We start from the raw sequence: 26917 nt of genomic DNA, 5'->3' as shown, positions 1-26917 counted from the left end.
TTTCGAATGAATGATTTGAATGTTTTTATATGTACACACACGAGTTAGGAGAAAGTATATTTTACAACAGAGAATGAATCTCATCAGTAAGACTGAACAGTTAGACGGATGAAACAGTTGGGTTGTTTCGTTCTTTAATGAGCAGCTGTGGCTGTAATGACAACAGCAAGCCATGCCACAACATTGAATGCAGCAAACCACAAAAATTGTTGACTTGGGTGTGGCTTTGCATCTTGATCGAGATCATGAGACATGGTTGTAAGAGTGGGTGTGGTCATGTTTGTGTGTTCTTTCTTTTTAATTTGAAATCAATTTTCCTTCCATACAACACCGGCCAGGTTCACTGACACACAACAATGTTGTCAAACTTCAACAGCAAGAAAAGGATTTGCAACTCGAGTTGGAACTCGGTTCGACAAGATCTTCTTCTTGTTTAAGGACAATGTAATGCTTTATTCTCTCTTCTCTTCATCTTCAACTTCAGAAGCATCAAATTCAGAAGGCTCTACCGATAAGTGATACTTGCTCAAGTTTGAATTTTCCTGATTTTCAGCAAGTTCAAAACCGAGTAACTTGTCAGCATTGAACGCTTCAGCTTGAGGATCTGGATTTTGGTGATACTTTTGCATGAGTAGATATGTCGTTTGAAGACCTTTTCCTTTGACTGCAATTTTTCGTCACATGTTAATAATAAGATTCAAAAAGATCATAGCAATTTAGATAAATTCACATTCACTCGCTGATAAACTTACCTTCCACTTCTCTTGATTCAAATTCATACAAATCATATACTCGCTCATAGGTTTGACGAGAGATTTGAATTCTACCACCAATACCAGTTGATTCCATACGTGACGCTGTGTTCACAGTGTCTATTTAACAGATCAGTTTCAAAATAATATTATCACCAATAATTGGAGGAAATATCAATCAACTTACCACCCCACAAGTCGTAGCTGAATTTTGAAGAACCCAACACTCCAGCCGTAACACTAATTTGTAGCGAAAAAGAAAAATGATTACAAAGTTGCCCATAATGAAAGAACATACCTTCCAGTGTGAATGCCAACTCGAACATTCAGATTTGCATTTCGTTTTACATTGTAATTGTAAAGAATGGAGAATTGGCCACATGCAAATAGTAACACCTTCTCAGGATGATCTGTCTCCTTGTTATGTAAACCACCTGCGATTTATAATAAGTTGAAATATACATTGGTCAACCTCGTAAGTACTCACCTGCTAAGAAATAAGCATCTCCGATGGTTTTAATCTTTTCCAAGCCAAGTCGATCACACAAAAGGTCAAATTGATTAACAATAATGTTGAGCATTTCTACAACTTGATTAGGCTCTAATTTGCTGCTCATGCTGGTAAATCCGACAATATCTGAAAATAAACAAGTGACATCCTAATTGGTGTAAATTCATCGTTCATAATTTTGAAAATGGTAGCAAAAATCAATATTAAAATAGTTGACCATCATCACCCACTCACCTTAATATTTTCATAGATATTCTTTTCTCCTGCTTTCAGACGATTTGCAACAGGAAGAGGTAAAATATTCAACAATAAAGCCTCAGATTTAGCTTTCTCCTGTGCGATTAGTATTGAATGTTTCAATTCTGTTGTGATGTCTTTCATAAAACAGCTAATGATTAATTTCTTTGTTTTTTCATTGTCTCCATTAATTACGCTCACGCAAAAATTTGCTCTCAAAGGAAAAGTTTTTCCATTTTTCCTTCTTGCCTTTAGTTTTTCGAAAGTCTCTCCAAAATTAGTTGTTGCTTTTTTCATCCGCTCAATAGTTGCTTCTATTTTTTCAATAACTTGTTTCTTTGAGAAGAGATTTGAAATTTTCGTTCCAACCACCTGACAAAGTCAAAGTATTACAATCAAAACTGGGGAAATAATTGACTTACCTCTGATTGTCGAAAACCGAACATATCTTGAGCTGCTTGATTGAAAAACTTAATAGATCCGTCGACATTACAAATGATTGATCCCTCCACAGTACTATCCAATACAGCTTTAACTTGTGCAAATGCTTGCTCATCCTCATTATCTGAGACTGGAGATATTAAGGAAAATAATCTACCAAACTTTCCTTTTTTGGAGGTGCTCTTTTTGGTGGCGAATTGGAAATGTAGAGCATATTCTCTGAGTTGGTCATTGTTATCTAATGTCTCCCAATTCACATAGCATAACAATGCTCTGAGTTGATTAAGTTGACCCCAATATTGTTGCAATTGACTGTTAGTAAAATATGTGAGAGCAAGCAACGAAACAAATCCAAAAGTTGCAAATATTCCTGTAAGTACACGAGAGGGGCTTTGGTGTAACGCAACATACGCATCAATAAATGCATAGAGCTTGTAGGCCATTATTTTGCTCGCACTATAAAATTGCATGAATCTATCAAAAAGAATAGGGGGACTGTACAACCGGTGATAGGCTTGATTGTTCATTTCATCTGCTTGTGATGATAATAGGTCAAGCAGCTGATCCAGCCCAAAGCAAGAATAGTCAGTTGCCGAACAATTCTTGTGCGACATTACTGAGTCTATATTTTCAGAAAGAATAGAACGGTGACCGTTAAAGGCAGCTCCATATATCAAATTATTCCATGCATCTATAGATTTAGCCAAATAGACCTTGTTACTCGCAAAATAAATTTCATTTTCTCCTGGTTGCATATTCTGGTCAAACACAATCTCATCCAAACCAAAGTTTACGACCTGGCTATGCATTAATACTCGTGTAGCCTCAGCAACGTTCAACATGGCTATGTAGGAATCGTCCAAGTTCAAAAAAAATTCGGCCATAATCAATGAGGATGACAAGAAGAAACAAATCACTATTGCCAATATTGCGAGTAGAATAATCTTCATAGGTGTAAAGTTTGCACTGTCAATCTTTTGGATATTGTCTTTGGTATTCGTGTCAAGCTTATGAAAGACTGCACCTACTTGATCCTTATCAATATGTTTAAACAATCTTACCACCTTAAATATTTTACGAAGGTGAATATTGATGGCAACTAAAAATAAAGCGCTCATTAGCAACATTATAACATTAATACACACAGCTAAAATAATGTAGATCATTCTTCTTTCCATTGCTACAATTTGATTCCTATCAATAAAATTGACACAAAACTTTTCATAAGCATCCTTTAAGGGCTCTCTGTTCAACCAAAAAAATAAGAATACATAGGATTCATGTGTTAGATTGTACTGTTGAATGGTTGATCCAAGTAGTGTGTCAATATTTGTAACTAACAACTTGGTTGTCTCAGACAGCGAAGTATTTTTGAGTTCATATTCGAGAGTTTGAGTCTTGGCAACTATTGGCATTTTCAACGACACACTATCTGCCGTAAAATCATACTTCATTTCTGTTGTAAATATACCAACAGATTTGGATAAACTTTGAACTATTTTGGCCTTGTCTTGAAGGACTATTAGCCGATCTTTGTGTGCTCTGAATGATACCATCAAACCTGTGTCATTGATGCCTTTGTATTTTATGGTAGACTGTAGCGAGCGAATACCTGATGCAATTAAGTGGCTAACTGAGTTCATGGTACAGGCTGAAATCAATTTCCATATACATAATGAAATATTCAACAAGGCTCTGTTCAATAGAAATTTACATACCTTGGTTCACAAGAAACACCTTGGAGGAAATTTCATTTGAGAATGTAATATTAATCACCAATCCAACAACGAGCATTGTAACACAAAGGGCAACGAACAATAACAAAGAGATGTAAACTATTTTGTGATCCTCTCTCGACAATAAAGCACTTAAAAAGTCATAATTAGTCCAACTTGAATGATGCAAACGAGTGTACAAACCTTCTGAAAAGTATTTCCTTTTTCTGAGATGATGGAATAACGTCAGAAGATCCTCCAAAGCTATCTTCATCAATTTCTTCATCAAACAAGTCTTCGCGCTCAACTTTTTTTTCACTAAGCTCGTCAGCGTGAGTAGTTGGGAGAGGCATGATTCTATTTGATTTCACTGTTGGTCTTCGTGATTGGACTGCTTTTTTTGATTCTTCTTCCTCAATTAAACTTGCTTCGTTGAACAATTCTGCTGCGCTTTCCTTTTGAAAGAGAAAGTTATCCAAGAATTGAGCGTAGGCTATGAAACAGCAGATAAGTGTGAGAAAAAGCCTACAATAAAATCCTTTTAAGTCACATACCTCTAATTGCGGATTTGTCGCTTCCAAAATTAATCATGAGAGTGCTAAACAAAACCTCACATTCATCTGTTACAATTTCAATTTGCTGGTTAATGGAAATAATTTTCGACTCTGAAATTATTTCGTTCATCAATTCTTTCCAAAATAACTTGTGTAAATGTTTCAATTTTTGCTGTTTGTGTTCCAACTTTTGAAGAATTGTTTTCATTTCTAAAGTGCCTTTCTTTTTTCCTCCCAGTGATTGTGTAGAACGAATCTCCATTTCCTTAATCCTTAAATGAATAAAGTATCGTTTGATAACAGTTGGGTGTAACTTTAACGCTCTGTTTAGCAAGGTGGAAGAGAAAACAGAGATGTTGATATCATCTTGAACAAAGTTTGATAGTAAAGTTGCTGCAGAAATAAACAAATCAATGTCATGAAATGTTTTTTGAGAAATTGATCCCTTCACAAAGTATAATGCTAAATTGAAATCTGGATGCTTATAAACCAATGATGAATGTTTTCCCAGAGGCATGACAAACCTCAAAAATAAGTTGACATTCCTGTATTTGTTTTCTTCATCAATGATTTGGCAAAGAGAAGAAATCAAGTGGGGTTCAGGTGCTTGTTTCCATCCATTCATGTTGTCATCTGTTACCAAGTACAGAGCAATTAAATCTCTGATCGAACTGTAGACACGTCTTGTATATATTTCCATAATTGAAAATCCAATAACAAATAATACAAGTGCGAATATAAAAGATGAACTTGCAATCGACACTCCAAGAATGTTTGCGTCATCTTGTCTCATTCCTGTTCCAATTGTAGTCAATAAAAGAGTAGCTATCGAGAAACCAAGTCTTGCAAACCCAAAACCTGCCCAAATAGAATTTTCCCACCTGGTAAAACAAGGAACGCTATAGAACAAGTAGATTATGAAAATAAGTGAAATGAGTATGGATACAATTGGCAATACAAAACTGAACTGAAATGGAACTAACTGTACAGCAATCCAATAAATCTGGTTTGTTAATACCAGATACATTATGAGTATAGGGTTGGATATATTGGAAAAAGTATCTGACAGAGGGCTCAAATCAATAAAAAACAATACTCCAAATTGAGTAATAATTAGTTGAAGTGCAAGAGTTATCGCAGAAAGAATAATGAGCACATAATTTGTGGTCGTTTGACAACTTTCAGGTTTAAATCTTACCAAAGTCATGGTATTAAAATCACAATTAAAAAACGATGTAAGGATGTGAGTTGAAGGAAGATGAATGACTGTGAGAAAGACAAAGAGAACGTTTGTGATTGCCTGTAGTGTTTTGGTATAGCGAGATCCGCTTTTGGAAAGCCTATAAAGCACATAAAACAAGATGGATCCGATTGCAATAATAAGCAGCAAAGCGCCACTGATCACAATAATTCCTATATAGGGAACCATCTCCATGAGCCACGTCCTGCAGAATCCAAATACCTGTCATGTATTGTTGAGCACAAATTGAAGGCATCAAGTAGTGATGTACATCGATTGTTACTATTTCCCGAGAAAACCAACTTACCAGCATGATATAAACTCCCCAATCTCCCCAATGATAACTACTTCGATCTTCATAAGGCACGGAAAGACTCAACGTTGAAATCATGAGATACAAGTAAAACAGAGCATATCCAACATTGTTCCAAGTAAGAAATCGTGAAAATGAGCTAGAAAGCCTCTTTTTTGAACTCCATGCTGATTTTTGGTTATGTGCAGAGGAAGCCTTAAAAAAGCAGTTTTGTTGCAAACTGACCACAAACGTAATAATGTTCTCCTCGAATGATCTCAACACCTCCGAGGACAAGAGTGAGGATCGTGTAGAGGAATAGGATCGTGAGGTGCCCGTTTCCGAACGTAATCCGTGGGACATGGTTACGCTCAATGGGCCTGAAGAATGTGCTTGTTTTGTTCCATCCTCTTGGCCATACACGGCCTCATTTAAAGACCCCGTGGACATTCTAGTATTAATCAAAATATTACTAGTACTATTGAAAGAAGAGGACGGAGGGAGTATGGAATCTACATTCGCATTGGGTGCTAACGAGTTGGATCGTTTTCGTTGTTGCTGAGAGTCGCTCACAAATAGTACATTTCCACCACCGCCTCGAGCAGAGACTGGCATCATGACCCCAAGTTGTGCTGCCTTACTACTTTCAACCACAACCAGGTTGGGAGCATTGCTGTTGGTTTGAGCAGAGGCTGGCGTAGCACCACTACTACCAGTTGTCGTGTTCATTCCTACTGGATTGAGGCTGGAATGGAGAAGCATTTTTTAGTGAGCTTGTTTCATCGACATTTACTGTAAATCTCGACTGTAGAACGTTGCCGTAGCACCCAAAAAAATAGCACATCTCTCAATTACCTCACGCACAGCGCTAGCAGTGTAGCATTGATTGCTCTGATGATCAGAGTATTAAATAAAGCTTATTAATACATTCAATCAACTTCTCATCACTTTAGAGAATGTGTTACGATGAAATCGGAACTCTCCTCTGTGATATCAACATCAAACTTCGCTAATAAAATAGCCGTTAAATGTGTATATGTTGAGAAATGCAGGTGAACATAAGCACTTTTTTTGCCAAAACAATCATTTACCCTCGATTGTTGCTTACGGGCGAGATTTTACAGTATCTGCAATTCCTGTAAACATTGGGTATGTATTGACAAGACAATTGTGGTCGTATACTCCCTTTTCAGGAATAAATCAGGAATAATTTGAAACTCAACACCTTGTTCTTTTTGTCTATAACGAGATCAAACGAACTGATTTATCGGAATGATGTTTTTGAAAATTGGAGAGCCTTTCCATTCGTCGGAGTCAAAGGGTATTGCAATGGGTTTTTCTCTGATGATGCAGAGATTAAAGTGAATGAGCAGGTCTATTATCAACTCTATTATACGGCTGTTCCGACTTGAATATTGTTTTTCCATATGATGAATAGTTTAATTAAACAATATACAAGTCCATCAGCGGTCTCATAACAAGTGCGAGACGTCGTCGTAACGATAGTACTCGTGAGGAATTTTCACTGTTGACGACTATGATGAACTCGTTTGATGATGCAATGCTGGATTGGCAACAAATTCCGACATTTGAAAGTGAAGTGAGCAATTTTTTGTGTCTGGTCAACCAAGTACCTTTGCCAAAGTTCAAAACAAGGAGTTCACAGAGCTGTTACTTCTATGCAACCATTCGGGCGAAAAGGCTGTAAAAGAAGAATTTACCCTACCACTGCGAACAGCACCCTTAGAAAGAAAACCCGCATAATTCGCATGGTCTTCAAAAAAAAATAGCGCTTTGATTTTCTTTGAACGACCCAACAATCACTTTTTGAAAGTTCCGTTCGCTTGTGTTCAATTTTGTGTGTTCCAATGAAAGGATTCTGAAAGTAGTCCATCACACCACTACCACCTTTTAATTTGTTACCATCAACAATTCATTCACAAATCGAGAAATTGTTACATCTCTCTTCCAATAACAAAAGATAACCAACAACCGAACCACACTCACTCCGAAGTTAATCCAAAAGTAACCATCACTAACATCAGCACTAGAAAGTAGCAGCTCACCGCAATCAAATTCTCCTTGAACCGCGGTGTAAAACAAACACAGAATCTTCACATTGCTAATACAGTACTTTGGGATCGTTGCCGTAAATAATTTACAATAAGTCATCCACCAAGTAGCACATAATGAATTCAACAACGACCACAACAACAAATAATTATCACCACAACAGCAACCCGCATCATCAGAACCAGCAGCAGTATCACTATTCCAATCATCATCATTACCCGCAACCTGTAGGTATTGCAGCTTTATCCTCCACGAGTTCAAGCGGGAACATCCTTCTTCCAAGCTCATCAACGGCTCCTCTCCTGGTGAATCATCATCATCCATCTTCTCATAACAACAATTATTCATCATCGGTTTATCATCCCCAAACACGCGCAGGTGCTGCACTATCATCAGTGATACCATCATCATTGCCAGCTCAACAACACTCCATGATTCCAACAATCTCTTCTAACCATCATCTATCATCACAACAACAACAACAACCAAACCATCAACATCCGTCTTCCTTTATCATTCCCACATCCTCCTCCTACCCAACAAACTCTCAATCAGCACAGCCCAATCCTCCCCAAACAACCTCCAATAGTACATCCTCACAACCCCAGCATTCACCTTCTGTCTCACAGCAACCACACTCGAATTTCAACAACAGCAACAGCAATAATAACATGAGCAATAATTCGGCAGAACCCAAACTTCGAGTGTACAATTCATTACTCAAAACGCCAGAAGGGATATTCACCATGGATTCGGCAAGCTTAACATGTGAGCCACATGGCTTCAAACCCAATGACAGACGTGGAGCACCACAAACAACACATAGTGTGTACGTGAGTGATGTTTTGGTGGTGAGCTGCGATTTGGTGAGTGGCAATCATCAACCTGGAATATTTCAAAACTGCACGGCGCGATTGGTTCATTTGTTGGGCAATGGAGGCAGCACAAGCACTTCAAACAAACGAAAGAAGAAGAAAGACGGAGGTGGTGATAATGAAAATGATGATACCAATGCTGACGATTTGGCGTCAGAGGATGACCAAAATGATGATACTCAAAAGAAAAAGCCAAAGAAAAAGAACAAGAAGAAAGATCAAGATGATGTGAGTGAGGATTTTCAAGCAACCGATTTCACACAAGCTGGAATGTTGGAATCTTTTGAATTACTTTCAGAGCAACCATGTCAAGAAAATATGCCAAAAAGTAAAATTATTGCATCTCTTAAGGTACCAAGAGTGAGAGGACGGGATTGCAAAACCAAGACAGGTCAGGTTCAAGTGATTCGATTTAAGGGAAATCCGGAAATGGAACAAATTATTGCAGTGAGGTATGTTATATTTTTCACATATATAATCAAATCCCTTGTGATGTGACACTTTTCGTGAACCATTTGGCAAAATAATTTATTTATCATTTTTGTTAATTCATTCCTAACACAAATTGGTACATTCCCTTAATTCAAATTATTTCACACCACATGAACATTCGCCGACTCTCGTGTTTCCATACACAGTGATTTATTTTGGATTCGATCAAGAACAAGAACTGAAATGGAGGTTAGAAAATTTAAAAAACAATCAGCCTCATCTTCAAACATGCATGACAGCAATTCACAACAACCGCCACAACCAGTGTCATTGAATTGGCCCAATGTCAAACCTGCTGCTTCTCCCTCTAACGACTCTTCACCCAATAATACCTCAGAACAACTACCTCCCAAGAAAAGACGTGGAAATGGTAGTCCAGTCAATGTTCCAACTGTGGCCACAACAACAAGCAATAGTATTAGCAAGGAAATTCCAAGCCCTTACAGAGTTGGCAATTTCCCTTCCTCGCATCCCAACATGTATCATGCACATCATTCAAACAATGCAGTTACAGCTGGTCATCCTTCACATTTTCCGATATCTAATGTTCTCAACAACACAACTGCTCATTACATGCCGCCTCACCATCCTTCTCATCACATGACCACAACAGCTTCAGAACATGTGGCATCCTCAGCTCATTCATATCGAAATGAACAACATCAGCAAGGTCAATATGAAGAATTGAAACAACGAGTACAGTTTTTGGAGGAAAAAGTTCATGAACTCGAGCAAATAATATTGAGATATGGAATGTCTAAACAATCGCCATCTTATCAGCAATCCACTTCGCCCTCAATGACACTTCAAGTGCCTTCACAGACCCATCATTCGGCACAATCCACGTCAACAACAGCACAACATCAAACTCAACTTCCTCCACACACGCTCCACGAAATGCTTCACACTTCACCGAATGTTGACCGTTTGTTCTTCTCCACTCCAAAAACGTCATCAGGAAGTAGCAGTGTTGCTTCTGTGGGAGAGCCAGCCACAGCATCAACAACAACAACACCGAACAATCCCTCCTCTATTGTTTTCAAACCTTTCCCAATTGACATGTTCAGTCAAGACATACCAAAAGTGCAAGCAGACTCTAAAAAAGAAACACCAAGTCTTCCTAGCATTCCGTCTATCATTCAAAATGTGGAGTCACAAAACAGTACCCCTAGTGTTTTCAAGATATTCGATAGCTCTGATCCAATTTTCCCAATCTCCAACACTCCTTTCCTTGGTAAGGACCCAAATAATTTTTCTTCACCCAATATTTTGCAATCCTTCTCTCAACCTAAAGAAGAAGAACAGAAATGAAATAATATCCCCTTTGAGAGAAAATGTAAATACAAAGGTTCCACCATGATTTTGTTCGAAAGTGCATGAAATTTACCTTAATTTAATTGCATTTGGTCAACCGCTCTTGATCAAGCCTGGTTGATTGTAAATCTTTCCGTTCCTATTTTAAAAAAATTACATAACCTGTCTACGTCAACCATGCTCATTCCAAGATCTGCTGTCGTGCTCGGTGCCTTCAGTGTCGTTGTGGCTACCATCACCTGGACTACTACAGCTCCAAAGGATAACAAGAAGCATTAAGAAGTATAGAGATCAACACGATCTCGTATTCATTATTGATCAGGAGATTCACAGAGACGTCGCCATCATCAACCGATTCCGCAAGATTTGATCAACAGGATGATCATTTAGCTTAACCGTTCATCATTCTTGATCCTCCATACCATGTATCACATTTAACCACTTGTATTGTAATGCAATCATGTCGTGGCACTCTCTGACTCTTCTGATCATCAATGCATTAATTATTATTTGTATTCCTATTTTCATTTAATACTTGTACAACCATTATATATCCTACGCGTGGAGAGCTTTCATTTGCAGCATCACCACAAAACCATAGCCTCTTTTGGGAATTTGACAGAGAAAATGATCATTGCAATAAACACGGGTTCTTTCATCATCAACTAGCCGTTAGCAACAACCATCTTCAAGCTGAGCTCAACTTTACAATATGAACCTTCTTCGAGTACGCACGCTCCTCACAGTTTTCTGTTGTGCTGATCCAAAGAACGATGTGCGAAATGAGCCTTCATCATATCGTGAAGCGGAAGGATTTTGAAAAAAAATCATTTCGCAATTGCAAACTCTACAGAGAGGTAGGTGAAGATCATGATGACAACAGAGTGCAGTAATAATATTATAATGATTTGGTGTTTATACATTTGTTTGGCTCGTCGTAATGATGATGAAAATTCATATTGTTGATACATCCATTTCTTGGGTGTGAATGGTTCCATCCTTCTCTCTTGTGCATCTACTATTTGATCCGTGTGTGTTTTCATATCATTCCATTGAAACATCTTTGTTGTACTTCATCGACAATGTTTCAATTCTGGATTTATTTCTAAATATGGTCTTGGTTGATGTGCATTGTCCCAATTAATATTGAAACTGAACGAATGGTGCTGTTTCAACTCTCACACATTCCACTCTTTATTTCTCTCCACGTGTGTTGGTTCATCCGTGCTGTTCTTCTTCTTTTAAAATTAATGCCATCCTCCCATCCACTACTTTCTCGTTCGGAACTTCATTTTCTCTCTCTCCGATCATGATCCCTGCTACTACTACTACCATCCATTCCAAATTAACGATTTTTCCCTCAACCCTTTCAATCATGATGGCTTCTCTTACGTGTATTCTTTCTGTTACTTGGCTCATCATCTTGATGATCTCGGAATCAACCTCAACGAAATTTGTCATGGCCATTCATAACAATTCCACTACTTGTCATTTAAATGAATCTACAACTTCCACTCTTTCATGCCCGTGTTGTGGTTGTGTATTATCGTCGAATCTGCTTGCTCGAAATGTTGGTTTCCAAACAACCTTGTCACAATATTCTGACAATACCATTTTTAGAAATTATCAAGAACAACAACCACTAATACTAATGGAACCTCAAAATCATGTTTTTCTTCACAGTGCAGCCCTTAACAAGGACACTGCTTTTACCATTGAAGATCGAAAGAAATTTGGCTTGAGAGGTTTATTGCCACCTCGTGTGGAAACCATTACCCATCAATTAGTGAGAGCTTTACGACAATTTCGTTCTTTTAAGAATCCTTTGGATAAATATATTTATTTGATGAGTTTGCAGATGCGAAATCAGACCTTGTTTTTCAGATTGTTAGTGGACAATATGGTTGAAATGTTGCCTATTGGTAAGTGGTGTGAATGATTTTTTCATTTCATTAATTTTTTTTGCATTTGAATGTCAAAATGAATTCTTGACAACTTTTCAAACTGTCAAATGCTATACTACAGTCTACACACCAACGGTTGGTGATGCTTGTCTCCAATTTGATCAAATTTGGCGTGTTGCTCAAGGAATGTACATTTCTCTCGAAGATAAGGGATCCATTCCAGAAATTCTCAAAAACTGGAACAAGACACCTGACATTATTGTCGTCTCGGATGGTTCCAGAATTCTCGGTCTCGGAGATTTGGGTGCCAATGGAATGGGTATTCCAATTGGTAAACTCAATCTCTATGTTGCTGCAGCTGGTTTTCATCCAGAAAAAACTCTTCCAATTTTGATCGATGTTGGAACGAACAATGAAGGATTATTGGCTGATGAATTATACTTGGGATTGAGAAGAAAGAGAGTAAGAGGACCTGAATTTTATGAGCTCATGTCTGAATTTATGAGTAGTGTGAAAAAGCAATGGCCTAACTGTTTGGTACAATTTGAAGATTTTTCTAATGATGTTTGTTTTGATTTATTGGATCAATACAGAGATGTGCAATTGTGTTTCAATGACGATATTCAAGGAACTGGAGCTGTGATTGGTATGTTTTTGAATTTCAGAAATTTTTTGATGACTCTTTTTACTACAACGTTCACACAACAGTTGCTGGATTTTTGAATGCTGCCAAAATTACTGGTAAAAGAGCGTATCAACACAAATTACTTTTCATGGGAGCTGGTTCAGCTGCCACCGGAGTTGCCGATCAATGTTTCGGTGTCATGAAAATTCAAGCAGAACAAGATGGAGTTCCAAAAGAACAAATCGAAGCTGACTCTGAACATTGGGTTTATTTGGTAGATTCCAAAGGATTGGTCACACAAACTCGTTCTGATTACAATGACATGCCACACCATAAGAAAAAGTATGCCAAGAAGGGAGATGAAACTTTGGGTAATTTCCAATCCAATTCCTTGTTGGAAATTATTAGGAAAGTGAAACCTACTGCAATTATTGGATTGTGTGGTCAATCTGGAGTGTTCACAAAGGAAGTCATTGAGGAAGTTTCCAAATTGAATGAAAAACCAATTGTTTTCGCATTGTCCAATCCAACCAAGAATTCAGAATGCACTGCAAGAGAAGCTATTGAATATTCGGATGGAAGAGCAATCTTTGCATCTGGATCTCCATTTGATGATGTGGAATATAATGGAAAGACTTATCAACTCAGTCAAGGAAATAACTTGTATATTTTCCCTGCTCTTGGATTGGGAGCAGTGGTGTCGAGATCTCGTCATGTGACCGATCATATGATTTTGAGAGCTGCACAAACTTTGTCTGATCTCACCGATGAAGAAAGATTGCAAAAGGGTCTCTTGTATCCAAGTTTGACAAACATTAGACCTATTGCTCAAAAGATTGCTGTTGAAGTTGGAAAACAAAGTGTGAAAGAAGGAATGTCGCAATTGGATGCCAATGAAATTCCAAAAACTGATGAGGAATGGGCACAACTTGTGAATAGCTATGTTTACATGCCAGATTATGTTGATTCTAAATTGTAAATCTTAAGAGGTTCTTTTAAGGAGTTCATCATTAAAAACTTTCAATTTTCTTTCAGATTTAAAGCATAAATGTGGACGAATTTGCTAGTCAACCAGCACAACTCTTGAAAGTGAGCAACACAAGCTTGTTCATCATTCGTCTTATGGAGCTCGCAAACAAAGAATCATATTACTTCGCCTTACTTTTCTTTGAACTGGTGGTAGAGGAGTCGGCAGATTTTCGTTTTGTAGCTGGATTTTTCTTTTTCGAAGATTTTCTCGCCTCACGATACTCGTTCTCATCCTCATTTTGCTCCTCCATGTCGACATCACTATCATTATTTGCTGCTTTCTTTTTCTTTGATTTTTTCTTCTTTGGTTTCATGTCATCCTCTTGGTTGTCACCATCATTTTCATCGTCATCCGCCTCCTTTTTTGATTTTTTCTTCTTCTTCTTTTCTTCGCCAGCAACATCGATCTTGTGCTGGTCAATGATGAAAGATCGAACCTGAGAACGTTTGTAATTTGTCAACAGATTCACATTCAAATTTTTGGAAAGTAAAATTAAATTCTTTTCAGACGTTTCCATTCTAAAGACGAGTTCTGGAATATTTCTTGCTTCTCTAAGAGCTTTCATGGAGGAAACCTCTTCCTCACCATTATGATAATTAATAAATGAATAGCACGAGCTTGTAAAACGGCCACATTGATCAAGTAAGTCCACAAGTTCTTCAGGCAGCTCTGTATCTTTGGGAGCGTTTAAATATGTATCTGTAAATGATGCAATTAAGGTAAAATACTTGATGAGTGGAGTGAAGAGCTTGTCACTCACTTCAATTGGGAGAGTTGCACTCGCTAGCTTTTCAATGGAATCAATTAACACAGCAGCTTGATGAAAAATGCTGTGTTTCATGGTTTCGTATCCATCTAGCTCTTTCTTGATACTTTCCAATCGTTGGAACTTCCAATCTAAATCATCCACAATGACATTAAAATATGAAATCAAAACATCTGCTGATTCAGAAGGGCAATTAATTACAAGCATGTTAGAGACAGATGATACACCAGAATTTTCAAAGTGCCCAACTTTTCCAAGAACATCTGAAGCTATTTCATGAATCTTGGTCATGTCTGAAAATATGCATGCTATTAAGACCAGATGATTGATGAGAGCTCTTCCTAATTCCTTGTCTTCAAATTCTTTCGTTTTGCATATATCAGTAATCCACTGATAGTGACCTTCCTTTTCCAAAAACATTGTTTTGTTTCGCAATAAATGTGCCAGCGTAGTGAGAAGACGTATGAAACATGTTGCAGTCACATAGGACTTCTGTTGAATCATATTGGTAGCTATCTTTTGTAAGAATCTCATGAAATGACAAATTCGTTGATCATCATCCTCCATAGGGGGAGTGTTTTTTCCAACAGAGATAAATCCTTCTAAAAATTTAACAGCTTCTCTTTGGGTGCTTGACTGAAATTTCATTTTGATTAAATCCTCAAAGGATTCAGTAGCAAGAGCAGTAACTTTTTCTTTCTTTTCTGCTTCCTTGGTTTTAGATGAATCACTCTCGCTGCTGGTTTTAGAAACAACGTTTGACATTCTGATCAAAAACGAGTAAACAGAACGGCATAAATCGAGCATGTCCTTATCTTCAAGAGGCTGTTGTCCCTTTTTTGCCATTTTGATTTTCTTTGTTATCAGTTTGAAAATGTACATGTGAAATTTGCTATCTGTCAATGCATGATCATCTTTCTTCTCTTTGGATTTCTCAGTTTTTCTTGCAGCTTCCTCCAATATATTTTTACAAAATATAGAACTAAGTTCAGGAAGGAACTCTGTATAGTCAAATTTTTCAGTTGTTTTCTTTTTAGAAGCACTCTTCTTGGTTAAATTCTCCAACACCTTTGAATACTTTTCCCAACATTGGTCTATTATATCTGGAATTGAATTGTTGTTATCCTTATCATTAACCATAATCACTATTGCAAAGTAAAGTATAGATTCAATACAGCCTACGTAAAGAGTTGCTATCAACCTATTCTTTCTACCTTCGTGTGAATCATCAAAAGGAGAATCAATTCCAAAGTCAGAAAGTCCTTTATGAAGGAAAAACTGAATGAAGCCAAGAAGAATATCATAAATAGCTCCATCTTCTGGCGACGAACAATCAGCAATTAGCATTAATAAATCAGGTATTGGTTCAATAATGGTCATCGTCTTTGAATCAATGCAGCTATCTAAAAAGAAGCCATCAACTTCATTGTCATCGTTCATGGAGACGTACTTTTTAAATTGATCAATAGCCACTGGACATATCTCTTTCAGAACGTAAGGTTTTTTCTGTACAACACGAGAAAGGCCACGGTAGAGTGCTTGTCTTATAGGTGTTTGCATACTGAGACATCTTCGTAAAAAACCAATAATTTCCAAATCTACAGAGCTTGGTTTTGAATGATTGGAGCTGCTACTACTACTACTGCTGCTGCTACTTCCTACATTTCTATGAGAGCTCACATCATCTAATTCACCATAAGAAAGTAAAATTTGTAAAAAACCGCTTAGAGCCACTTGTCTAGAATCCAACTCTCGATTGTACATGGATTTTCGAAGAACGAGAACTACTTGATCCTGAAATTCTTGACTGGTCTTATAGAGTGGCTGTACTGCAGCGAGGAGAGCTTTAGCAATGTCCGTTGGCATGGTAGAAAGATACTCAATGGTCTCCTTCAGCTTGGAAATATGATCCAAGAGGCACGATGTTTGGTTCAAAGCAAGGCTTGTCAATAATTCGATATACTTTTCAATATTACCATAATTTGTCACCACACGATTGAATATCCTCGATAGGATGTCTGATCGAACTACATGATTGATCTCGAAAATTTTGCCCAAAATTTCTAAACCTAGCGAGTGAGGATGCAATGCTTGAGTACTTAATGTTACCGCCGTAGCATCTTCGGTCTTTGGTTTTTTTGAGTCCAGTAAATAGCATGCAAAATCAACTACAGATTTCACCATAAAATCTCGCCCTCTTCCACACTTTTTGACGGTGTCCATAATGACTTTGCTTGAGGTAGCACTGATTGTTAATGACGTTTGTTCCTCTTCTGTAATGAAAATTCGAGACTTTGAAGAATGTCTGTAGTCTTCCTCAACCAGTGACTTTAACAGCTTGAATGTTTTTTCTTCGAAATTTGTCAAACTTGAAATAATCAACAGAAATGAGACTTTGAAAGTATTAAGAGCTGAACTTGGCTCATTCTTGATAAGCTTCAACATTTCAGAGGCTAAATCTTGATTTTGTTTAGTGGCATAATCTATGAAATGCAGAACAGTTCCCTCTAAATTGAGAATAGAATCTTCGTTGTAACCAAGTGAATTTCTTCTCTTTTCTTTTTCGATACTGTCAAAATATGAAATAATGCCTTGCAAGATTTTTTGTTTCTTTCCTCTTGAGGAGAGTAGTAGCAATTGATAGATGAGAGGAGCTGAATCGTTGAGATTCATTTTTTGAAGATAGCATAGTAACTTGTCCAATACAATATCCAACTCTACTTCCGTTAATGGCATATCTTTGAAAGCATTGGCAAAGGCAAGTACCTTTTGAGACCAATCGCAAGAACAAATGTCCTTGATGACGGTCGTCTTGTACTCGTCTGTTTTTTTCTTTTTCTTTGATTTTGCATTGATTTCAATTTCATCTTTTGACATGACTGTAGAAATGCATTGGGACCATACATCCAGTACGAGTCCTGCACTATTCTCAACAACATTGTCAAAATTGTGGGATCCATTCACAGGAGAAAATTCGTCAAATGCACAGGAGCCATCCTTGAATAATTTGTAAATTACTTGAATGAGTGAAATCAGCATGTTATCAGGTATATAGTCCAGTTCTTCATAAATGATAAAAAGCCCATTCTTTGCAACTCTTCCTTCAATTCTTCCTTCAAACATCCAACTCACCAAACATTTCAAAATAAATGTTCGTTCACGAGCTAATTTTTCAATATCAGAAGAAAACGAAGAGCCAGAACTGGAAGATCCTCCAGAAGAGCCATTCAAATGATACGATGCTTCGGAATCATTCAAATTTCTACAAGCCAAGAAATATGTCTGTACGAAACTGAACAAGGAATCAAAATCAGATTTTGCCATATATTGGGAGAGAATGAGTTTGAGTTCTTTCAAAGACTTGTTCAGTTTGTTATCGTCCAAATATTTGTACAATTTTGCTACATGCTGATTGGTTAGATTGGATCCCGAAGGGATTTTTTGTTTCAACTCTAACAAGCCTTTCGCAATCTTCATCAATTCCTTTACATCCCGAGCAAGTGTTTCGGAATGTGATGATGATGCAGATGAATTTTTAGATGTATGTTGTGCTTTTGATTGAACGGAAGAAGGATGATGATCTTCTTCCTCATCAATCATATCGACAGTGGAGTCGTCATCGTCCATAACAGGCGAGCTTGAAGGCATTTTTTTTGGTGTGCACTTCCAACTTTCACAGGAAGTGAAAAAATGTTTAATGCACAGCTTTGTGATTTTTTACAAAAGAAATCCTGTTGGGCTCACAATAGTCAATATTATTCTGAAAGAGCTTGGCCCCAACCTTACTTTCTTTGCAGCATCTGTTTAAACATTTCCTCTTTGGTTTGTCCTTTTGGAGGTAAAAGCCAACTCAAATCAAAGTGACTCCAACCAGAGACACCGCTTCCACCACTCAATACATCTCTCAAAATACTTGCGGCAGCCACTTCATAAGGTGTCAAGCCGAGGCCATTTACCACGTCAGTTCTGCCATTGTATTCTTGTACCAATCGTTTACCAACAATGAATAAAGTATCAACACTTTGATAGCAAGCAAAGTGGAGTGGGGTGTTGAGTTCATTGTTCATCATGTTGACAAGCTTTGGTTGTTTCTTCAACATGATAGAATAAAGTTCTTGATAAGTGAATAATTGCATCACAGAAAGGTGGAGTGCATTATTACCATTTGTATCTTGGAACAATAATTGTTCTGGGCTTAATCGTTCAAGAACAGTGAGGACAACGCTATTAGGCACGCTGGCTGAGACGAGTAGGTAGTGGAAAAGAGTAACCTCAAGGGTATCCATCTCTGTGTCAATAATGGTATTGTCAAGTTCAGCAATGGAGAATGTGTGATCCAATGGAAGTCCTTGTTCATAAATCATTCTTAAAGCCTGCTTTCTTCTGCTGAACTTCAATTGAAGTGCTTTGGAATTGACAATGTCAACCTTGTCTACACCAGAGGATGTGTATTTGTAGGATGGTAATGAGAGCGCATAGCTATCATTTTGGCTATATCTATTTGTTATTTGCATGCGAGTAGTCTTGTCGAAAACTTGATTAAAGTCCTTGATCGAATGCCCCAATGTCAAGATGGTGTCAAATTTCTTCAAATCTCGGTCTGACACTGCAGTAATCAACAAGACAAAGAGCTTATCTGGGGTTAATTGAAGAACTTGACTTTCAAAAGTAGCCACATCTTTCTTTGGTCGAGTAATGTAAGTAAAGAATAGCTGAAGATTTCTCTTGGTTTGATCGTCCTCAGTTTCGCACTTCTCCAAAAGTTGGAAGTCTTGTTGAGAGCACTCAGTTTCTACTTGCTCCAACAACTGTTCCATGTCTCCACTGTAGTTGAATTTGCATTTGGTGAGCAAAAAGTCAATAAATGATTTCTTGTCCATGTTCTCATAAAACATCTTGGCCATAAAAAGCTCTGTAAGGGCTGCGCAAGATTCTCCTTCAGTACTGTTATTTCCGAGCCGACCACAACTCAATTGAGCACCCAACATTAATTCTTCGAATACTCTATTATCCTTCAAGAAATCCCATCCATAATACATTAAGGTCATCAACCAAGTAAATGTGGAATCACCAGAGATATTTTCTAGACCTAACAAACGGCCATCGTTGCTGTTGGCAAGGTAAACCAAATACTCTTCAAGGATACGTTTCTCTTCAGTGAAATCATAGGAAAACGTATCAATGGCATTCAATGGAAGCTTGCGATCATTCAATAATGTGTCGATAAAGGCCTTCTTTTGAGCAATTGGGAAACCGTTGGATTGAGTAAGAAGGAAGTTGGATATTGGCAACTTTTCGAAAATCAATCCCGAATGTTCAAGGAATGTATTCAAAAGATCCTTGGTCATTTGACACATCAACATGATTCTGAGAGTGAGAGTTGGTGAGCTAGAAGGCACAGCGTCTTCCTCAACTACAGGAAGTTTTGGATTGAATAGGACATTATTCAAACCTCCTTCCTCATCTTGTTGATAAGAAACGTCATTACCAGCTTTCCAATTCACTTCTTTTTGAGGCTTTCCTTCTGCCAACATGATGATTTTTTTGAAACGTTTCTGGAAATATTCGGCACTAAATTCACCCACACACGAATTGCATACAGTGTTCACTTGAGCACCAACAGTGCTGTTTTCTCTGGTCTTTGCAGAGATTCTGAGATCGGTTACGTTAGGTGTGAAATTGGAGAATAAGAATGTCTCTGGAGAAAGTGTGTAAATGTAATCACCATAAAAGTATAAATTCACACGAGAAACAGTGTTTCCAAGAGAAGAGAAAATATAGTTTTTCTTTGCTTCATCCATTTTGGCGAAAATATTCAAGCCTTTAAGGGCACATGGATCTTTTGTTGGAGAATCATAATTGCTCTACATGATTTTCCATTATGAATTTCAAGTATACGATAAGGTAAACAATCATGACAAATCGAATACTTACCGATGAGGGGTAGTAGGAACGATCATTGCTGAAAATAACTAACAATTGGTCAAACGTAAAGTTAACAAAAGACAACTCTTGAATTCCACATGTTGAGGTAAATGTAGCATTCTCTTTGATAGTGACATCTTTTGGTACTTCCTTTCCATTTTCAAGTAAAATATGAAGTAACAAGTTGTTGAAAGAATTGCAATAAGTCAAGTTCACTAAAGTCAAAGAACGGAAGATTTGATAGTTGTCAGCATAAAAATCGCTATTGAATAAGGCTGGAAGTATTGTGCGTAATTTGAGTCTCAAAAGAGCACACAAGTATGTCTCATACGAATAAATTGGAGCAATGGTTTGATAGAAAGTGCTCAATGATGAGTAGGTTTCGTATCTATACACTGCTGGTATATCTCCTGCCTTATGGAAAAATTGGTTGTACAATTCTCTTGGATTAACGACCTATCGATTGAGCAGAAAATATCATGATAGGTAACATTGTCACAATTTGGTTATCAGCAAAAATGGTGATATTGATACGTACTTTCAAGTCATTGTTTTCAAAATCAACTTTAAATTCTCCATCTACATTCATGAATGAGACACATATGTGTGGTTTTCAAACTAAACTTACCTTCAACTTGTAAACCGTTGAACTTCTTGGCCATTTGCTTTTGGATTCTCTGGTACTCCAAATCTTGTTTTTGAGAAGAGTTGAGAAATAATCTGTTGAATGAAATATTGGTGGAGAGGGTGTTCGAAGTGGCTCTTGTGTCGATTTCGTTCATGAGAGTTTCCTCGGTTACTTCTTCATCCTCTTCATTATCTGCAGTCGCATTATCCTTTGCATCGAAAAAACCATTATCTTGTTCAGTAGTGATGTCATCATCTTGCATGAGACCCTTATTGGCAACAGCCATCTTGCTTTCGTCATCAATGAGGTCCAAAGTTTCAGAAGTGACGCCAACATCTTCTCTTAGATTCACACTGAGACTGCCATCATTCAAGGCATCTTGAGATAGATTTTCGTCATGCTCAACTTTTTTGCTTGTTGCATCTGACTCGGTATCTTGCTCAGTGGTAGAAGCTTCCTTGTTGTTCGTTTCCTTTCCATCTTCCTCTTCATCTTCACTATCGGAATCTATTAAACTTTGATAGTAATTCATTCTGTAGTATGGAATGGAACCATTCAATACAAAGGTACCCAAATCCATATCAGTTTTCAATCTATACAGCTCATTCCAGCATGACTTTAAGCAATTGAATACCTTAGGGAACTCATTATAAATGCTTGTATGCTCAAAGTCAAGAACTTTTTTAGCCAAATACAGCTTCTTGGTGTGGATAAAGCACAACAAATAAGCCATCTTTGACATGAAGGAGTTGAAATCTCCCTCTATTTCCATTTGATTTGTTCTTTGATTGTACAAATGCATAAACATGTTTGCCATGTTCAATTCATCACAACCATTATGTGATGACATTAAATAATGTTGCATTCTGACATTAAAACTCTTGGAAATGAGACGATATTTGTGATAAGTGACCAAAAGAGGATCTCGCCTAATACTGTAGACTGTTGATTCCTCTCCACCAAAGTAAGTGCTGAACAATTTCTTGTGAGGGTAGTCGCGTCTGTTGCTGACCTCAGTATAGGTTGGAAGCATGCAAATAATGTGGAATTTTAACTCAAAATCAAAATGTTCTCTAATCAAAAAGCACAATGACTCGAGTTCTTGTTCTTCCTTACTGTCGGTGGCAGAGGAAGCACCAGTCAGTTTGGCTTGTTTTCTTTGTTTCTTGTCTCGATCGACCCAAATTCGTGCCAATGGTGTCAATTTATCTCCTTTGGCAGCAGTGAAATCGTAACCAGCAGAGTACTTGTTATTTTCGACCTAAAAACAATGTTTTTTGAAATTATTGATTTCATAATTCAATCGTTATGATTCAACGACATTATAAAGTTTTCACATGAATTCACACAACAACAGACCAACAACAACATACAGCTTTTGCTTTTGGCATCTTGCCAAAGCCATTGTTATAGTAAGAGCTCAAGTAATTTTCATAATCTTTCTTTTCTTCTCTGAGCTGTGGTGTTACGACTATCATCGGATGAACACACAATGAACTTCCCAATATTAATCATCATACGTGAATATATTCACATTCAACAAGTTTCAAAATGATGAGAATCATCAATATAACATGATGATCCAATCACTCAAATTACTTACTCTCCTTACTACCGTCCAATTCAGCATCCTGGTTCTGCTCTTCGGCTTCTCTTTCCTTTCTGAAATAGCCAATACGATCATGAATAAACTCCAACCAATTGGTGGTGTTGGTGAGATTGAGCATAAACGGACCGTTCATGATGATGATCAAGAAATGATGAGGGTGAGAGATTCGCTTTTTTTCGAGATGGAAGCCTTTTATTTACATCATCATGACCAACACAAGATCTCTTCATAAGGAAGATGATAGGAACTTCAAAGTTGATTACAAAGCAACCACCTGTGTGGTGTATGTACTGTAATGCGTACTAAACCATCAAATTAGATGACGTAATTTAATTGATCAATGATTGCCTGCATCATCACGAACAAACTCACATTTTTCATCACAACCGTTTCACCCCCATGAACAACACTTTCTCTTACAAAAAATGTCAGAATCCGATCGATCATCATCCACTCCTTCTTTCCAAAATCATCATCAACAATTTAATACCGAGTTAGCTCCAAAAGCGATCGGCCCATATTCTCAGGCTTGTATTTTCAATGAACGATTGATTTTTGTGAGTGGACAAATTGGATTAGATCCACAAACAGGTCAATTGGTGTCTGGAGGTCCAACAACCCATGAGAATGATGAAATAGAAACAGTGAAGGCTCAAACACATCAAACTTTGAAAAATTTAGGAAATGTTTTGAATGAAGCTGGATCAGGATTTAGTCATGTCGTAAAAACCACAGTGTTATTGACCACTATGGATCACTTTGCGGAAGGTAAGCTTTGGGTTTTTTGTTTTTGAATAATAATATATTTCTTTTTATGTTTGTCAATGATGATGAATATTACTGATCGATCAATTGATGGGAAATTCATAAAATTCATTCAAATGGATGACATGAATAGTGAACAAGATTTATGAGCAATATTTTGTTGATAACAAACCTGCACGTGCCTGCTTTGCAGTCAAACAATTACCAAGAAATGCTCTTGTTGAAATTGAGGCAATTGCCTATAAGAAATAGACTCTTATGCATAGACATGTCATGCAAACACAGGTCATACATATTCACAAAGCTCCAGATTAATTTATTCAAGTACCTAATTGATAGAAATGCGAGTTTTAGTATAAAATCTGAAAGTATAAAATTGATAGTCACAAAGCGACCATCTTTTTAAACCCACAATGAGTTGTGTGATTACTTTACTGCACATCCTCTCTGAATGAATGCCAATCAATTTTAAGTGTTGGATCTTTGGATTTGTATAATTCTCGAGAATAATTTGTCATGTAAGGAGGTTGCAATCCTTTGAATTTATGTTCATGATAATTATCATATCTGAATTTATTCGCATTATAGTTGAAGTGATACGTTTCCATCATGCCAAACATGAAGAACCCAAAGGTTGAAAGGCCAAGTAAGAATGGAAATTTCCACTTGATAAGCAAGTCTCGGGATATCCCGTGAAAATGCATCTTGTGATCGTTGGTCACCATCTTGTTGATGTTTTTTGTTAGAAAATTTTGTATTGCTGTCGTTGAATTTAATGATTATGAATCATTTCAAGAAATATTCCAAGTTTGGAATTTTTCTTCGAATTGTGTCACTTGTGACGTGAGAACAAATCGAAGACCCATTTAACAATCCTTAATGGAATATTCTTTGGGTGTGTTCTGCACAAGTAAGTCAAGCACTCGGCACAACTAATGCCCTTAAAAAAATGAACTCCCTTACTTGAACGTGGCATGAAAAAACCAAGATTGAGCAGAAAAGTAAAATGCAGCAGCAGCAACCACAATGCTACCTCCCAAAAAGAATGCTTTTGATAATTGCTGTTGTTGAGCCTTTCTTCTCTTTTCTGCTTCCTCTCTCTCCTTTTCCTCACGCAGTAATCGTTCCTCTTCTTCATCTCTCCAATAATCAGCGACCGATTCATGATAATTTGAAAAGTCTTCACACTCACATAAATAAGAAAATGGGAATGGATTGGTGAACTCTTCAGGAGAGCACAAATTTCGGTAATCATGATGCTTCCAAAGATTGAGCGCTCGTTTCACCACTCGTTCCAACCATTTTGGAGTAATATTCTTTGGAAACCTATTTAACAAGCCAAATATCACAGTAAATTCAATGTAATTAATGTCATCGTCGTCTTCATCTGCCGAGAATGGAAAATCAATTTCAGTTCTTCCTCCAGACACGGCTGCTAACTTTTGACGAACTGTTGTTGCAGAACCTCCTTCTTTTAAAATTAATAATTCTTCTCTTCGCTCAATAACTACACTTGCAGCAACATACACCACAAAGAATGGGTTTCCAACAGCCAAAAATACGTCAAATAACGTTTGTACAAGGAAAAGGCTTGGGACTGTGGATGTAACTGAAAATTAATACGAGTCATCACATGGACAAAATTCATGGATAACTTTGGTCCAAAATTACATAAATTAGAAAAAAACCTACAATTTTCAGAGGCAATATTCGTCGTGCTGTACGGCGAGTCTTCATGGTCCTCTCCACAATCCTGTTCAATAACATGCGCAAACCATGTTAAAATCCAACTCAGTGCATAATGACCCTGATCCATTCCACTGTCTCTCAAAATTTCACAAATGTCATGATGACCACTCTCTTCCAAAATTGTGATTATCATTGCACATTTTCTGATGACTTCATCTAAATTAGGAGAATGCATAGAGTCGTAAAAATGGTTGGTTGCGAGTCGATAGCAACATCTAAACGTTGTTTCTAAATTGTCCTGGAATGTCAAAAGCATAACTGAACAAATTTCGTGAAAACCTTGAAAATAGTAGAGTGGAACAATTTCTTCTGAAAAATTGGAATTTTCAGCTTGATCTTGGAATCGTTTGTACAGTTGGAGGATTGAATTGACGACCAAGCTTAAATTTCTTCTCTTGTAACTCAGCTCAAGATTCATGGTTTTTGATCCTGTATGTTTCGAGACACCTCCATTCAAACTGCTGCTGCTGCTGGCATTCGAAGTATTCACATAAATGACTTGATTGTTGTATTTGCCAAAGAATGGAGCTAAAAATTTGAACATTGACCTCTCCACATCCTTTTCTACTTGTTCATATTGTTCGTGTTGCTTGTCAATTTTCTTGATGATATGAAAAACTGAACTTTTATCTCTACATAAATGATCCGAGTCATGCAATAGAAGAGGCCAAATAAATTGACGGAGTGAGTCTTTGATACATCCAAGATTGGTTTCATAATCTCCAGATCCGAGTGTGATGGGAGACGAGAGAATAAGTCTTCTCAATTTATGTAGCAGCTGAGTGAATGATTGTTTATCTTCATCTTCATTTTCACCAATTGGATCATCATTTATGGAGTGGGATGAAATTTCCGATGATGTTCCTGTTGTTGATCCGTTACGATTCATCCTTTCCGCTTGATCCAGTAGCCTTCTATAATATGTATGTTGTTGAATCTCTTTAATCATTTGTTCCAATTTAACGGTTTTTGAATTTCTAGAATATACATTTCCCGAAACAACATTACTAGAAAATGTTGAATGAGTGGACGGTGATGGTGATGTTGTTGTAGGCGACGATGATCCAAAGGATGAATCTAAAAACATGTTGGAATCCGAAGTGGTTGGATGTTGTCTCTCTTCTTGCTCAACGGTACGACCTTCCCTATTCGTATTGGATGATCTTCGCATTTTTTTTGTAACACTTTTCCAAATTCATTCGGGCATCGAATGAGCTTACACTTTGGTACAAACTTTAAACGTGTCCTCCTCATATATTACAATCTCTTTCGTCCAATCAATGTTGTGTCTCATAGAATTCTTTGAAATCAACTGGGATGTTTTTTTTTTGCAGAACGAATCAAAAAAAATGTTATTGTGATTTTCGAAAAAGTGCGAATAAAAAATCGACGATTTTTTCGCGATTTTTTTCGAGATCGA

At 37.2% G+C, this 26917-nt stretch overlaps 6 protein-coding genes across 6 annotated transcripts; 2 read left to right on the top strand and 4 right to left on the bottom strand.

The window, feature by feature from the left end:
- Positions 1–452: 452 nt before the first annotated feature.
- Positions 453–6504, bottom strand: C9374_003532 (uncharacterized protein; the record flags this gene model as incomplete). Its single annotated transcript, XM_044693071.1, has 11 exons — positions 453–664; positions 753–872; positions 940–992; positions 1051–1186; positions 1240–1411; positions 1498–1872; positions 1923–3592; positions 3660–3808; positions 3861–4149; positions 4211–5672; positions 5758–6504. 11 exons carry the CDS (start codon positions 6502–6504, stop codon positions 453–455), a joined length of 5385 nt encoding a protein of 1794 aa, XP_044549710.1.
- A 1427-nt stretch (positions 6505–7931) lies between these two features.
- On the top strand, positions 7932–14004 carry C9374_003531 (uncharacterized protein; the record flags this gene model as incomplete). The annotated part of the gene is made up of 6 exons (XM_044693070.1): positions 7932–9142; positions 9329–10416; positions 11350–11353; positions 12117–12418; positions 12522–13046; positions 13109–14004. The coding sequence occupies 6 exons, from the start codon at positions 7932–7934 to the stop codon at positions 14002–14004; spliced, it is 4026 nt and encodes a 1341-aa protein (XP_044549709.1).
- Positions 14005–14173: 169 nt separating this feature from the next.
- Positions 14174–18469, bottom strand: C9374_003530 (uncharacterized protein; the record flags this gene model as incomplete). Its single annotated transcript, XM_044693069.1, has 1 exon — positions 14174–18469. One exon carries the CDS (start codon positions 18467–18469, stop codon positions 14174–14176), a length of 4296 nt encoding a protein of 1431 aa, XP_044549708.1.
- A 134-nt stretch (positions 18470–18603) lies between these two features.
- Positions 18604–23116, bottom strand: C9374_003529 (uncharacterized protein; the record flags this gene model as incomplete). The annotated part of the gene is made up of 6 exons (XM_044693067.1): positions 18604–20685; positions 20756–21202; positions 21285–21325; positions 21375–22635; positions 22748–22845; positions 22978–23116. 6 exons carry the CDS (start codon positions 23114–23116, stop codon positions 18604–18606), a joined length of 4068 nt encoding a protein of 1355 aa, XP_044549707.1.
- Positions 23117–23408: 292 nt separating this feature from the next.
- C9374_003528 (uncharacterized protein) lies at positions 23409–24000 on the top strand (the record flags this gene model as incomplete). Its single annotated transcript, XM_044693066.1, has 2 exons — positions 23409–23751; positions 23882–24000. 2 exons carry the CDS (start codon positions 23409–23411, stop codon positions 23998–24000), a joined length of 462 nt encoding a protein of 153 aa, XP_044549706.1.
- Positions 24001–24707: 707 nt separating this feature from the next.
- On the bottom strand, positions 24708–26668 carry C9374_003527 (uncharacterized protein; the record flags this gene model as incomplete). The annotated part of the gene is made up of 2 exons (XM_044693065.1): positions 24708–25357; positions 25441–26668. 2 exons carry the CDS (start codon positions 26666–26668, stop codon positions 24708–24710), a joined length of 1878 nt encoding a protein of 625 aa, XP_044549705.1.
- Between the last annotated feature and the right edge of the window lie 249 nt (positions 26669–26917).

This window comes from Naegleria lovaniensis (genome assembly GCF_003324165.1).
Source record: "Naegleria lovaniensis strain ATCC 30569 chromosome Unknown tig019, whole genome shotgun sequence".
In the NCBI taxonomy this organism is placed as follows: domain Eukaryota; phylum Heterolobosea; class Eutetramitea; order Acrasida; family Naegleriidae; genus Naegleria; species Naegleria lovaniensis.
The sequence above is the reverse complement of the archived record's forward strand: the minus strand, read 5'-3'. Positions and strand labels throughout refer to the sequence as shown.